Below are 13,823 nucleotides of genomic sequence, written 5' to 3'. Positions count from 1 at the left end.
TATGAATATAAAACATATTATGGTTTTGGATTTGGTAAATATAAATTAATAAATATCTGTCCTGAGCTCAGATTATGCTAGCAGACTGTCTGATCACTAGCGCAGTTCTCCTGACCAGCTGCACGTAATGCAGTGACTGATGTGACTACAGTCGTGTTCAGTAGCTTTTAATGTTCCTGTCTAAAAGATAAATCTACTACAGCTGGGGCTGCTAAGAGAAACTGCTGTTGCACGCATGGACCAAAATTCGAATTTTCTGAATTAAAGCCAAAACTTGGTTTATATATATATGAGCATATGAGCACACGTAGCTGTACATGAGCGTATGTAGGTGGAGGAAAAGATACGCACACACTCCCATTCTGTCGTTTTTGTTACGGCTCCCCCACTTCTTGCAGCTCCTGCATTGCCAATAGCAGAACTTACATGAAGAAGCTTGCATGCTTTTCAAAAGTTTTTTGCTAAGCTTTGTTTTCTAGAGTAAGTAGATGAAAGTAATGTTCTGTAATAATATCAAAAAGAAAACGGGCGTGGAAAATAAGATGTAAATGTGAATTAAGGAATGTGCCCCTTTTCTTTATAATTTCACCAAACTGATGCTTTCTGCCACCAAGAACACTGAAACCAATTTTCCGTAGCTTGCCAGGGTATCAAATTTCACAGCTATCACTGATGCCATGCCCTGCCTTGGTTGGTACATGTCCACAAGTAAGTATATGTGATAGCTAGTCTCGGACCTTGGAACTGAGCATTTGCAGTTCCCAAAATAAATGTCATTTATTCTTGGTTTATACTGTTTACCTGGAAGCTATCACCACAGACTAGAAATAAAATTTACAAATAATCGAATCCTATCCATTTTATCACTTTGTTTTGCATTTTCCTTGTTCAGAAATAACATTAATAGTTCCCCCTCCTCGCTACCCCACCCTGCTGTGTCTTCTATATCAAAAGTTAATAGGTTTGGAACCTAGTCTAGTCTAAGGCAGGTTTACCAACAAAGTAGTAAAAAAGAAATTGTGTGATAATTGAAATTCACATACTGTCAACAGTATTACAGCTGGTTCTTACTCATTGTCTTATTGCTTTTATGACATTATGGTCATCTGAAATTTTGTGAAATATTCTTAATATGTTTGTATGTGCGAGAACAGTCCTTATTATTATTCAGAATTACTGACACCTAACAAAGCACTCTGTCAATCATTGAGAATTATAGAGAAGTTCCCTTAAATTTTTATCCACCCATATTGCAGGGTGTTTTCTTAGCCGTGATTTTTGGGAGGCATCCATATTAGATTAGTCTTTGTAAATAAGAAAACTTTCTATTTGCCAAGTAGTGTAGTCTTACAGGGTATCAGTATAAAAATACTTTGCCCCATTTTTTTATGTCCTTGGTTAAAGCATTACTTAGCAAGCTTATATTTTTAGTTATTACTCGTAATATTTCAGACTCTGTATCTGGATTTGATTGTGAAACGAGCCATATCTCCATGTAGTTAAGATAGCAAGTCATCCATCAGCTCATCCTTCCCAACTTAAAATTACAGACAGAGAAAACAACAGAAGGTCCCACAGTCGTCCTTTGTATCAAGTTTCTTTATATTAGCTACTCTTCTGTTGGACTTTTTTTTTTCTATTTTTTTTCAATCACGGGGACTTACGTTGTTGTTTTACTGGGTAGGGGAGCTCTACCTCCAGCACTTCGTAAAGTTCAGTACAATCTTAACTCCAGAGTATGACATTACACCTTGTACGCACAATCAGTTATTAATTCCCTGAGATATCTGATTGGAAATGCCTACTGTGGCATCTGTGAATTCACTTAGACACCTACCTTTCGTTTTAGTGATGATCATCAACTCTTGTTTAATAATTCAACTGATGCAGCATGCACTTAGATATACAGTCTCACATACTGACAAAACAATATATGGAGGCAGCACCCGGATACAACATAAAAGCAGCTCTGCTTGCACTCTTGCTATCCAATTGTGCATTTCAAAAGTAGAATTCATTATGTTCTTTACAGTAAATACTTTTCCTCTTTATTTAACCCAGCTACGGCGATGCATGTCTTGTGTACTAAATAGACTTGTAATTTTTCAGAACTGTCCTTGTTGTAAATGACCCATTCTGTGGTTTGTAGGACTGGGGGATTTCCAAACCTGCGTGAATCCATTACTGTTCATTCATCAAGGTATGACTATAACATTGTTAGCTACAAAAGAATTTCCTACATCCTTATTCCAGTTACCTGCTATCACAAACAAGCAGATCTTTTTTTACTTTTCATAAATCAAATTAAGCTCAACCTTTAAAATAATCTTTTTCGTTTTTGTTCTCCTTGCTCCTCTTTGAAGGCTCCTTAAAAATGTCAGAGACTAGAAACTTAAATGTATTTGTGGCCAATGTATATGCCGATCACAAATTACCTTTGGGAGTTGTCATCTTTTAACGTGTTTTAAAAGGAATACCGATCTCTGAGCTATTCAAGGAACAAATAGATATCGTTGGTAAGAAAGCAAAACTCTTCTCAGACTTTTATAAAATGACAGAATAAATAGGGGCACTTAAATGATTCAATATGGTGTACTTTCAGCTGTCTCAATGAAATATGAATTCCTTTTCCTGTGCTTATAGGGTTTTAGTCCTGTATGTAAAAGCTCCTTCCTCTGAAAAGTTTTCTTGCCTTTGTTAGTTGCTGTGGAGTATTTTGTTTGGCTGTCTCTCCGTATGTGTTCTTCCCAGTCAACTGGTGCATCAGAATTTTGGGCCTTTTGTGTATATTGAGTTGACTCCTAGAGCTCTCTTAAACACTTAATAGAAAGACAAATTTTATCAAATTGACTGGACTTTTCTTATTGGCATTTTTTCACTCTTTGTTCTTTCATCTGTCTTATCAGTTCTTTCCAACTTGAATCTGCTTGTCTCTTTCAACTCTGAAGAATGGCAAATATGCAACAAAAACACAACAGCTAGACCCGGCAGAAGGAGACAGTTTGCCAGAAAACTGGTGACTGCTTATTAGAGAGTTTTGTTTACTTCTCATGTAATAATGGTAAAGCCTAAATAAAAGAATTGCTACTTAACGTTCAGTTGCAAATATGAATACAAGGAACTAGTGATGGGGACAGTGGCTATTTTGACTAACCGTGTTTGACTGAGGCTTTATCAGATGCCATATCCATAAAGAAGACTTGTTTTTGCCTATGAAAGTGCCTGTGAGACTGACATTGGGTTATACGCGCTGCAGAACATTTTTTTTTCCCCCCTAAATTAAAATACTCTTCAACAGACTTCAATTCTTGTGTAAAAATGAAAGATGTATTAGAAATAAAGGAACCTTAAAAACTGATCTCAGGTAGGAGTGTCAGTTTACAACATCAAAGCAGGAAGCTTTCCTCATATTCAAAACCTTAAGCAATGTGTTGTTTAACATCATCTACTGAAGCGTTTACCAAGGAGGTTTTTCCTCAGGGTGTTTCAAAAACTTGCAAAAGTCCTCTAGTCTGAAATAAAACAGTAGCAAGCGATCCAGCTCTCCTCATACAGTCTCTCCCTCTGATCTCTCCATCTCCCCCAACATCTGTTCTGTTTAAATTAGTTATATTAGGAAGTCGGTTGCTTAGTATCTAAGTAAACCAAACAACGTTTGAACTAATTCTTACAAAACGACACATTTAGATTTCACTTTGTTTATTTTATTGCATTCCAAGTCTAAAAATATATATATGTAATTTGCCTCCTGAAAGTCAAAGGAATTAGACTAGTCAATTTACAGTGAAAAAATTACAAAACCGTGTCAAATTGCTTTATCTTTCATTATAGAGAAAAAATGCTATATACCCCCCAAACAAGTGGTAAAGTTACTTTTGTTTACCAGCACCGTATAACATATAAAAGAAATACCATAGAACACCTGTAAAGAGTTGCAGATTGTTAACGTTTTGTTTCATGAAGCGAGACCAGTTGACATACTTCTGCCAATAATTTTGAATAAATATCTGTAAACACTTTGTAGATGTATTTCTCAAAAGATTAGGGAATTCTTTAACAGATATTTTTCCGGAATTTTTTTTTTAAAATGCTCATTAGCTTTCTTAACGGTTCCCAGTTTGGGATGTAGGTGATCGTTGGAAGCCAGTCCTAATGTACCTTTATTTGAATTTGCTGTGCTAATAAAAGTAACAAGGCACTGCAGCCACATAGAGAACAACTATCTTGGTACAAGAGGTACCATTTTTACAGAAAATGTCTTTGCCATTGGATGGCAAAGGAAAACTTTAACTCTTCCAAACTGAGTGAAAAGAATCCGGTTTTTTCTCTATGATGAGACTTATAAAGCAAAGTAGTAGTAGATACCCTGTAATGACTTAAGAATTTTCGGAAAGATATTCTGGTATAGGTGAAACTTTGGGTGGGTGGAAAACCTTGGAAAATTTTCAGGGTTTTAGAAGGATTTATATGTTCTGTTTCCATGAGTGTCTTTGAGGATATCAGCCAGAAAGTAGCAGTAGCATACCGGGGATTGGAATTATTTGTTATATTGAAAAATAGGAACACTGGTGTGGAAGAAAAGATACAATCCAGCAAGACAAAATGTAAAATGTAGCACTTTGTGCAACTACCTGTTTCTGCTTAGGAGTAATTTTTCAAGAATATTTGGTCATTACCCGCTGAATTTGAATCATTATCACCACATTGCTGCTAACAAAGTAAGTATATTCACATGTATATGCAAAGATATTATCTGGAAACATGGGACAAAGTCCTGGAAACATGGGACAAAGTCCCAAAGACATGGGACAGGCTTCAGCTGAAGCCTGAAAAGCGCAGAGCAGAAAGGTGATACCCACGGTTATGGATGTTGTGTTTCAAGAACTATATGGTTCAAATGGGTAGGCCAGGACAACATCAAGAATTGTCGGAGTTTTAGAAAATTGTGCTCTGCAAAAGAATTAAAGGGATTGGGGTTCTTTAATCAGGAAGAAGGGGAAAATATCCATCAGCATCTGTGAAAAAGAGTAATTTCCTCCAAGTTGAATGACTTAAAATTACAGAAAGGAAGGTTAAACAGAGATTAAGCAAACTTTTCTGAACATAAAGATAGTTGAGCACTAAAATACCTGGTTGAGAAAAGCAAGGAATATGTGAGTGAAGCTTTTGAAGAATGGGTTAGACAAGTATCTGCTGAGAATGATGGAGCTGTAATAGTTTGCTCCTGCCTGAGGGCAGAGTGGACTAGGACGATATTTAAAGGTACCTTCAACTCCTCCTTTTTCCTAACACAAGTGTCTTTTCTGTTACAAATGCGTGTGTTTGCAAGACTTTAAAATATCATCTTTTCCTTAAATGATTGATAACCTAATTGCAATTTGACTTCAAGTTGGTTGTTACTAATAAACAAAAGGCATAGTAGCATCAAGAGCGGCAAGAAAGAGTGTTCTGTGACTTATTAACAATTGGCGATATGTGAACTCTGGTTCCAGAAATGTGTCTGGAAATAGAAGCTGCTTTGGGTTTTGTTTCGGTTTGATTTTTTTTATTAGCTCATTGCAGCAAAGATTACATGCCAGCTGTAAGAAAAGGAAAGCTGAATGATCAGACTGTGAAAAATGTAATTCCTAGCCCTTCATCTCTGACATTCTATACATAGAAAATAAAATTTGCTACTCATAAATGGCCGTGTAGACAGACTGCAAATGTCTGATGCCTTTGGTTTAGAAATAGTCCATACATGATTATAAAAGAAGGGAAAGAAAACTTCTGTCAGTAAGTAAGTAGCTCTTTTGTCATTTCAGCAAGGTCGAAGAGAAGCTTTTAGAGTAAGCAAAGGGCCGGGTGGGGTGCGGGGAGGGTGGTGTTTGGGGAGGGGGAGGGGTTTTGTGTGCTGTTTTTTTTCCTTTTTTACCGAATTCAGCATTTATCATAATATTCAAGAAATAGTCTTCATTCAGAAGGAATATGTGGTGTGATAGCATGTGTTATTTCAAAAGTGTGTGGTAAAATAGGCAATGGAAAATTATAATGCACTGGCTAGGGAGCAGGAGTTACTATGCAGCCTTGTTGCATTGGAGTACTCAGTTGACACATGCAAAACAATGGGTGTCTCAAATCATCCTGTCTTCTTTATCTATGTTGAAACTTTAAGGGCGTATTAATGGCACAAACAGCTAGTTTTAAGATTCACCATGTCCCAGTGACATACTCGAACCATAAGGTGATCCCCCTATCTCCGTTACTATATATCTCCATTACTTCATACAAATACAATTAACTTTCCTGTGAGTGTCAGCTTATTGAATAATTTGGTATTAGGAGAAGACACAAAAACAGATGTTGAAAGCAAATGGAGCAGTATGCAGTCATCAGTTCATACATTCAGAGTACTTTCTGTTTCTTCATACTCTTAACTTGCCTTCTTGTCCTGAGCATGTCTTGATGTCACGTGAAAGTGTTTATAGATGCAGAGCTTCCAATCTGATGGTATTACCTAGTAAGTTTTTCTCTGTAAGTATATTTCTGTCTTTGTTCTTATTCTTCATAGATGCCAGAATTTCAGAAGAAGACTGTCCATATTAAGGACCCAGGGAGAGTAGAAGAGATTATTTGTGGCCTCATCAAAGGTGGAGCTGCCAAACTTCAGGTAAAGATAGTAGAAGGTGTAACCAGTTTGGAATGAAAGCAGTCATGTGATTGTTGCTCTGTGCCAAAAAAATTTAAGAATATATATATACAACAGAAGTCAACCTTCAAGAAATCTCCAAAACTTAGCCATCTGTTAACTCTTTAAATAGCCCTTGTTGATTCACTGTAATTCAGCTAGACACTAGTTAAGTAATGATATAAACATATAAGTTTAGTAATTTCAGGAAATATTCTGACGAAATGAATTAGAAAAACAGTTCTGTTTTTGTTAGAAAAAAAGTTATTCTTACAGGATATTCTGGCTAACATTACAATAGTTCAATAAAATAGGGAGATATCTGTGACACGTGCTACTCAGCTGCAACTATTGTTGATCATTGAGAATTTCTAGCCATTCTTTATTTTGTCCCTCCATGTTGTAAGACAGTTTTGCTTTTTCTTTCCTTAAATAGATTATTACAGATTTTGATATGACATTAAGTAGATTTTCCTACAACGGAAAAAGATGTCCAACTTGTCATAGTGAGTACTTTTTTTTTTTTTTTCTAATAATACGGACTGGTTTGTTCACTCCTTTTAGTAAATCTTAAATTTTAATTTTCTATCCAACTTATTCCCTAATATGTGAGATTTTATATTGACTTGTTACCTAACATGTACATCCTAATGAGGAAGTATTCTAGTGACTGTCTACATGTGGTTTTATATATATATATATTTTAATCAGTCTACGTGAATTAAAATCGGATAAGTTGTCATCCACAATTAAAACATTAAGTTCTGAACCATAGGATTTTAGTGGCTAGATATGGTAGGGTTGACTTATATTTTTTAAGTGACCATAATAGTCCCAATGCCTGCAAGAACCAGTTAGTAAACTCCTCAGAATTCTTGGCGTTTTTATCCTGTAGCCTTTTAGAACAAAGAGAATCCATTTACTAACGAAGTGGGAATCCTAAAACACAAAAGATGCCTCGTGATGATTTCAGAAACAGTTAAATCTCAAGAAACAGATAACAGAGCTCGTAGTTGACCTTTTAATTCAGAGATGAGGGGAAGGACAGTAATACAGCTTCATGCTTGTGAAGAAACATGTGCCTTTTACGGGTTGCTGTTAAGAAAAGTTCTGAGGAAACATAGTGATATGTCATCAGACATTGTCATCTATGCCATTTACAGTGTGGTAGAGCAAAATAAAAGAAATATACCTTCTTGTTTAACACTTTTTTTTTCACCCCCCCCCAGACATCATTGATAACTCTAAGCTCATCACAGAGGAATGTCGGAAAAAGGTAAACAGAGAACCTACTACCTGTTGGTTTGTTGTATGGACAACTGTTACTATTCCCTGGCTGCAGTGCCTGTTGAGTTTCGCAGCATGGCAAGACAAGGGACACTTTCAAATCCTTAAAGCTCTCTGAGCTTTCTCACTGACTGCAAGACACCCCATCACTAATAGAAGTGAACAGAAGTATTTGTATTCTTGATAGTAGCAAGTAGTTGGGTTTAACAGCATCCACTTTTTCTTCTTAGATGTATTTACAAGCGAACTCTTTGTTCAAAAAGCATTTCAGATTCCATTTTATCTAAATAATGTCATCAGAATGAAGAAAGTTATTTTGATTGGTTAGATCAAATACCAAGTGTTATTTTATAAAAATACATTAAACATCTGCTGGTTTTTCCCCTTCAGTTATTGCAGCTGAAAGAAACCTATTATGCTATTGAAATTGATCCAGCTCTCACTATTGAAGAAAAATATCCATATATGGTAGAATGGTAAGAGACGCCTCCCATCTTCAAATTGTGCTAAGATTAGATTTAATAGCTTTTAAAAAGCAAATTAATGGCAGTACTTAGCTTTTAGCTAACACATTAACTGAATTAATCTCTCTGAGCGTTGCGCAACAACGGTTTGTGCTTTGCTGTTAACTTGAATGATCAGGAATGAACCATACAGGACGCTTTTCATCACGAGATTTAATGAAAGGTGAATCTTAATAAGTCAGTTTCGACCCATTTTTTGTTTATATTCTAGGTACAATAAATCTCATGCCCTACTCATTGAACAAGGCTTACAAAAGGATAAGTTTGCAGAAATTGTGAGGGAATCTGATGTTATGCTGAAGTAAGTCCCTTTTGATTTGAACAATACTGTTTCCGAGCACTTTCTGTAGATTCTTACTGTGTGTTTTCAGGGGAAAAACAAACAAACAAAAACATTCCTGAGAATGTGACACTGTAATCTTGGAACACAGTGAGCTCTTCATGCCCCCGCTTTATTCATATTTTGTAGCTACATGCTTACAATGATTACACTGTATACACTAGAGATATTAAAAAAAAATTAAAATTACACTGGTGGCCCTTTTTTTGTAAGGGGAACGTTTCAACTTTGTTCCTTTGGCAAACATTCCCTAGAATAGTCTTATCTGAGATAAAAATGCAGTGTCTTGAGGAATATGTTTTATATGTTGTATTAAATGTTGTTCTTCCTTTATGGCTAAAGGCAAGTTTAAGCAAAATCCTTTTTGAAATGCGCTGCAGCTCCCATCTCTTTTAAAGTTCTCCAAAATTGTCTGTAAATTTTGGACTACTGAAACAAGATGGTAAGACTTAATTTGTGAACTCACTAAATTCTTAGCTTTTGCAAAACAGGCAAGCACACTGTCTCTGCCTGTTTGAAAGCCTGAGTCCATGTGGATTGAATCTTCATTCACAGGCTAAAATTCCCTCAACAAATGTCATCATAACTTTCTTTTTTAAAATATAAAATTATACCAAGCAATGTCTGTGTGGAGAAGGTGTATAGAGATAATATTATCTTGTTCCTGGAATAACATACATCGTTTTGACCGGGTACTGAAAACTCAAAAGCTTGCAGGAAAGAGTGACAATAAATGTTTTCAGGATTTCGAAACAAAGCAAAATTTGGTTTATGGTAATAACCCTATAGGAAGTCAAATGTTTAAGGAAGGAAGATTGAAAGGAAATGTACAGCCTGATAGTAGCTAGAGAGAGTTACACCAGTTCTTTGCTTTTTCTGGGGTGTTTGGGGAGGGGGAGCTGTTTTTTAAGGCTTTAAAATATGATTAGATGTTTGTGGGGGAAAAATGATACAGATCAAGACCAAACAGCTTGACACAAGAGTTTCTTCCTAAAACTATGTGTTGTGGGTTAGGTTAATGGTTCTCGCTAATCTGAAAAGGGGAGGCAAAGGAAATAAAGTGAAATGCCCAAGGAAAACTAATTTTCTTTTCCAAAGATGATGTGAATGTCTTCTGAGAATTGACTTTTCTTGGCTTGCTTTATTTGAGATTTGATTTGTATTTACATCCTGTGTTACAGAGAAGGATATGAGAACTTCTTTGATAAGCTCAGTGAACATAATATTCCCGTGTTCATATTTTCTGCTGGGATTGGGGACATTCTTGAGGAAGTTATCCACCAGGCTGGAGTCTACCATTCTAATGTCAAAGTGGTTTCCAATTTCATGGATTTTGATGAAAATGTACGTATGAAGCAACACATCCTTATCAAACATGACTATTTGTGGTATGTAGTAGCTATTTATATGTACTACAAGATGAACATTTTAATGCAGATGTAGCCATCTATCCTGCCATATAGAAAATTAGAATTGCATTCTCAGCACTCTCCCAGGCAGAGGATAACAGTTCGAGCACTGTTAGTGTGGCGTGACTGCGATACCGTTCATTTCCTTTAATGACAACCTCACACTCAGCCCAGTACAGCGCTGCTCCTCCTCCAAGCAGGGAGAATCGCTCTCTGTCTAGTCTTAACAACGCTATTACAGTCATTACATTATTTAACCGTAATTTATCTTGTTCATCATTAAAGATTGCATAGTGCAACGTTAGTTCAAGAGTAGTATCACCTATTGCATTCTAGATTCCCTCTTGTCTGTATGATACTAGAAATAACTTCAGTGGGCTTTTTTTATAGGGAATATTAAAAGGATTTAAAGGAGAATTGATTCATGTTTACAACAAACATGATGGTGCCTTGAAGAATACAGAGTACTTCAAACAACTAAAAGACAACAGTAATATCATACTGCTGGGTGACTCCCAAGGAGACTTGAGTATGGCAGATGGAGTTGCAAATGTTGAACACATTCTTAAGATCGGCTATCTCAATGACAAAGTAAGTAGCCTCATAACCTTTTGAGCTTTGAGTGAAACACTGTAAAAGTGTTAGATTAAGTTAGATTTCCAAAGTTTTTCATGGATTTCTTGCCTCAAGTTTTTGGTTTTTTTTTCTAACCCACGAGCTACAAAAACACAAATGTAAATTGCTTTAATTTTTGTACTGAACTACTTCCGAAAAGGTGTTTTGTTGAGAAGTAAAATTCAGAGGCTAGAGATATTAGTTCTGTTAAGTTCCTGTGGCTCCTCCCACTTCTTTCAATACTGGATTGATAACCGAGCAAAATTATAACCTTCCAAATAACAAATTTAGGTGGTGTCTCCCCTCTTTTTTTTTCTTTTTCCTTTTTTTTTTTTTTTTAACTCCCCTGAGGAGCCACAGAACCGAGGAGACTGAGGATTGTTTGCTAAGTTGTAATGCCCATCCAGTTGCATGCAGGAGAGAGAAAACTTCAGTTTTCTATTTCTCTCTGCCTTTCAGGAAGCCAAAGAAGTAGTTTTTCTTTCAGTATGTTTATGTGTGAGATCCTGGAATAAACATGAGGTATTATATCCTGGAATGCGCACACAGTTATGTCAGGCTAGTCCTACTCTGTCATCCTGTGGAATTCACTTATAGGAGCGATACATATTTCCATGGCTCATTCCCTGAATTCGGTGGAAAGACCGGGCAATATTTTAATGACAAAAAGCCTTTCAATAATTAATTCTAAAACTAAGCGGGTCTTTCTCTTTGTCCCTTCTACAATTAGGTAGACGAGCTTTTGGAAAAATATATGGACTCTTACGATATTGTCTTGGTGAAAGATGAATCCCTGGAAGTTGCCAACTCCATCCTACAGAAAATCCTGTAAATTGCAGTCTCAAGTCACTCCATTCCTTCCAGGAGGCAACTGGACAGAAGAGCACACATGTGCTATCTTAGATTGTTTATTACTCATTTACAGAACTGTTTAATTTAATTTAAGACTTTTATCTTCATTTGGGTATTTGGAAATATATATATGGTATCCATTGTCAACTAGAAGCTCCTTTTACTGCTCTTAGGCTGTTCTTTATTGTCTCACACTCCTATTATAACTAGATTTAAATTGGATTTATAGATGTGATAAACTGCTGCTGCTGGGATACTATGGTTCACTGTCTTTTAATCAAGCATTTCAGAGGAGCATTTTAGAAAACGTGGCTATTTTGTAAAATTGAAGATGTAAACGTTCTGTGAATAAGCAGTGTGCGCGTTCGTGTTGCCTTTTCTTCTTTCAAAGAAGGTATTTCAGTCTCAGCTGTACTTTGAAGGATCATACTCATATGCTACAGACTTTCGCAGAAGTTTTTCATACATATATTTTTCTTCAGTAAAAATGCTTTATTCACGCAATTCAGGCAAAGTGTTTCTTCTTAATAGATTTTTGTATCATTACAAAATATTGTGTATCCTTACTGTTTCTTTATCCTCTGTGGAATGGGAAGAACGTTTTAAGTTAGTGTATCTGAGGTAAAGTTTCTCATCTTCGTAACAACAAATACTTTTACAAGCTAATAGTACGCAGCCATAACTTCAGCCCCTTTTCAGATCTTATTTTGCGTAGTACTCCGCTTCTAGCCTGCTGTTTCATGTCAAAGCTAGCATGGCTCATTTGAAAGAATTTCTCTTGGCATTCTCAGTGAGTGGCTCCGGGCACAAAAAATCAAAACAAAGCTAAATCTTAATCTTGGATTTTAAAAGCTGACTTAGCCATCTTGCAAAATCAAGTTTTCTTGCTCCCAGCCCCATGCCTCAGAAGCACTTATGGAAGACGACTCCAGACTGGCTTTAGGTGACATTCCCACCCTTTGCAAACTGTGAGCGCAAGTATCAGTACAGCATCTGGCTCTTCTAGCTTCATTATGCACGTCCTCTCTGTGTAAACACCTACTGAATCTTCAGAAAGTACTTGCCCCGTACTGAACACGTTACAGGCCCTCTCACGTACAGAGTGGTACGGCTGAATACAGCTGCAGCCTTGGAAGCCTACTCTGATATGGTATAGGAGAAGTTAAAGATGGTGTTGTGACCTTGGTCCTAAGAAGCCTCAGCTGTACCAGCTCTATTCATTAATAGGAGAGAGGCAACCATACAACTTCCCTAACGCGCAATATAGTCACCGTTCCCCTTTGCTTGCTTTGATACACAGCAGGAACTGTGCCATCTTCCATTCCCTGAGGAATTGTAATGAAATATGGGAGAGCCTAGATCTGCATTCCCTCCCACCAGCAAGTAATGCATATGTCAAGAAATGGCCTCTTTCAGTCCAACCTGTGGTCCGTTATCTAAATTCCGACTCAGTAGCACCGGTCATATTTTTTTTTCCCAAATCAGCAGACTTACATCTGTTACCACACCTACTGGAGCTTTTCCAAGAAGGCAAGATGGGGGTGGTTTCCTCACTCCACCTCTGTGTCCTCTGCAGTAAACTGAAATTAAATCGTTCCCGTGTTTTGAACGCACGGCAGAGGCTTGATGCACGATCTGAAGTAGCGAGAGCATCCTTTCGTAATCACACTGCGTGCCGTGTGCCGGCGGGGAACTTTCAGGAATTCCAGCTTGCGTCTTAACAGGCAAAGACTGGGGGGTGATGTCCTCCTTGTGTACAACCTACAGCCGCGTAATTCCCTACTCCCGGCACAGGGACGCACAGATCCCCAGAAGCGGGAGCCTTAGAAGCCGTCCATTTGAGCGGAAAACCACTTAAACCGTAAGGCGGCTGAGGAGAGGAAGGAGTCTTGGCTGCCTCCCATTTGAGAGCCGTGACTCAGGCGGCAGCCGAGTGGAAGAGCTGAAAGCGCCCCGGCGGTGCCCGTGACAGGAGGAGACGGGAGCAGCAGCTGCCTCAGCCCCGGCCTGCCAAGAGCCGGTCAGCCAAGGCCAGAAGATGAGGAGAGCTCAAAAGCCGTAGTGACAGCTGCTGAGTCAGTGGCATCAAGAGAGCTGCTATTCACCCTCTCTCTCCTACACATGCACAC

The 13,823-nt window shown here is 37.5% G+C and overlaps 1 protein-coding gene across 7 annotated transcripts in view; it reads left to right on the top strand.

The window, feature by feature from the left end:
- The window catches only part of NT5C3A (5'-nucleotidase, cytosolic IIIA), a 29,112-nt gene extending 16,914 nt beyond the window's left edge, over positions 1-12,198 (top strand). For 3 of the 7 annotated variants that reach the window (XM_054193462.1, XM_054193456.1, XM_054193457.1), the window contains 8 exons: positions 6,551-6,649; positions 7,104-7,173; positions 7,897-7,943; positions 8,345-8,430; positions 8,690-8,779; positions 10,000-10,162; positions 10,618-10,818; positions 11,573-12,198. In XM_054193462.1, coding sequence (XP_054049437.1) covers positions 6,551-6,649; positions 7,104-7,173; positions 7,897-7,943; positions 8,345-8,430; positions 8,690-8,779; positions 10,000-10,162; positions 10,618-10,818; positions 11,573-11,674 — 858 coding nt within the window. In that variant the 3' untranslated portion in view covers positions 11,675-12,198. Of the gene's footprint in view, positions 1-2,109; positions 2,201-2,363; positions 2,517-6,550; positions 6,650-7,103; positions 7,174-7,896; positions 7,944-8,344; positions 8,431-8,689; positions 8,780-9,999; positions 10,163-10,617; positions 10,819-11,572 lie in introns of all 7 variants that reach the window. The other 4 variants (XM_054193460.1, XM_054193458.1, XM_054193461.1 and 1 more) reach the window with 3 other exon arrangements.
- The last annotated feature ends 1,625 nt before the right edge of the window (positions 12,199-13,823 follow it).

This window comes from Rissa tridactyla, chromosome 2 (genome assembly GCF_028500815.1).
Source record: "Rissa tridactyla isolate bRisTri1 chromosome 2, bRisTri1.patW.cur.20221130, whole genome shotgun sequence".
NCBI classification, from domain to species: domain Eukaryota; kingdom Metazoa; phylum Chordata; class Aves; order Charadriiformes; family Laridae; genus Rissa; species Rissa tridactyla.
This window is presented reverse-complemented; position numbering and strand designations above follow the sequence as displayed.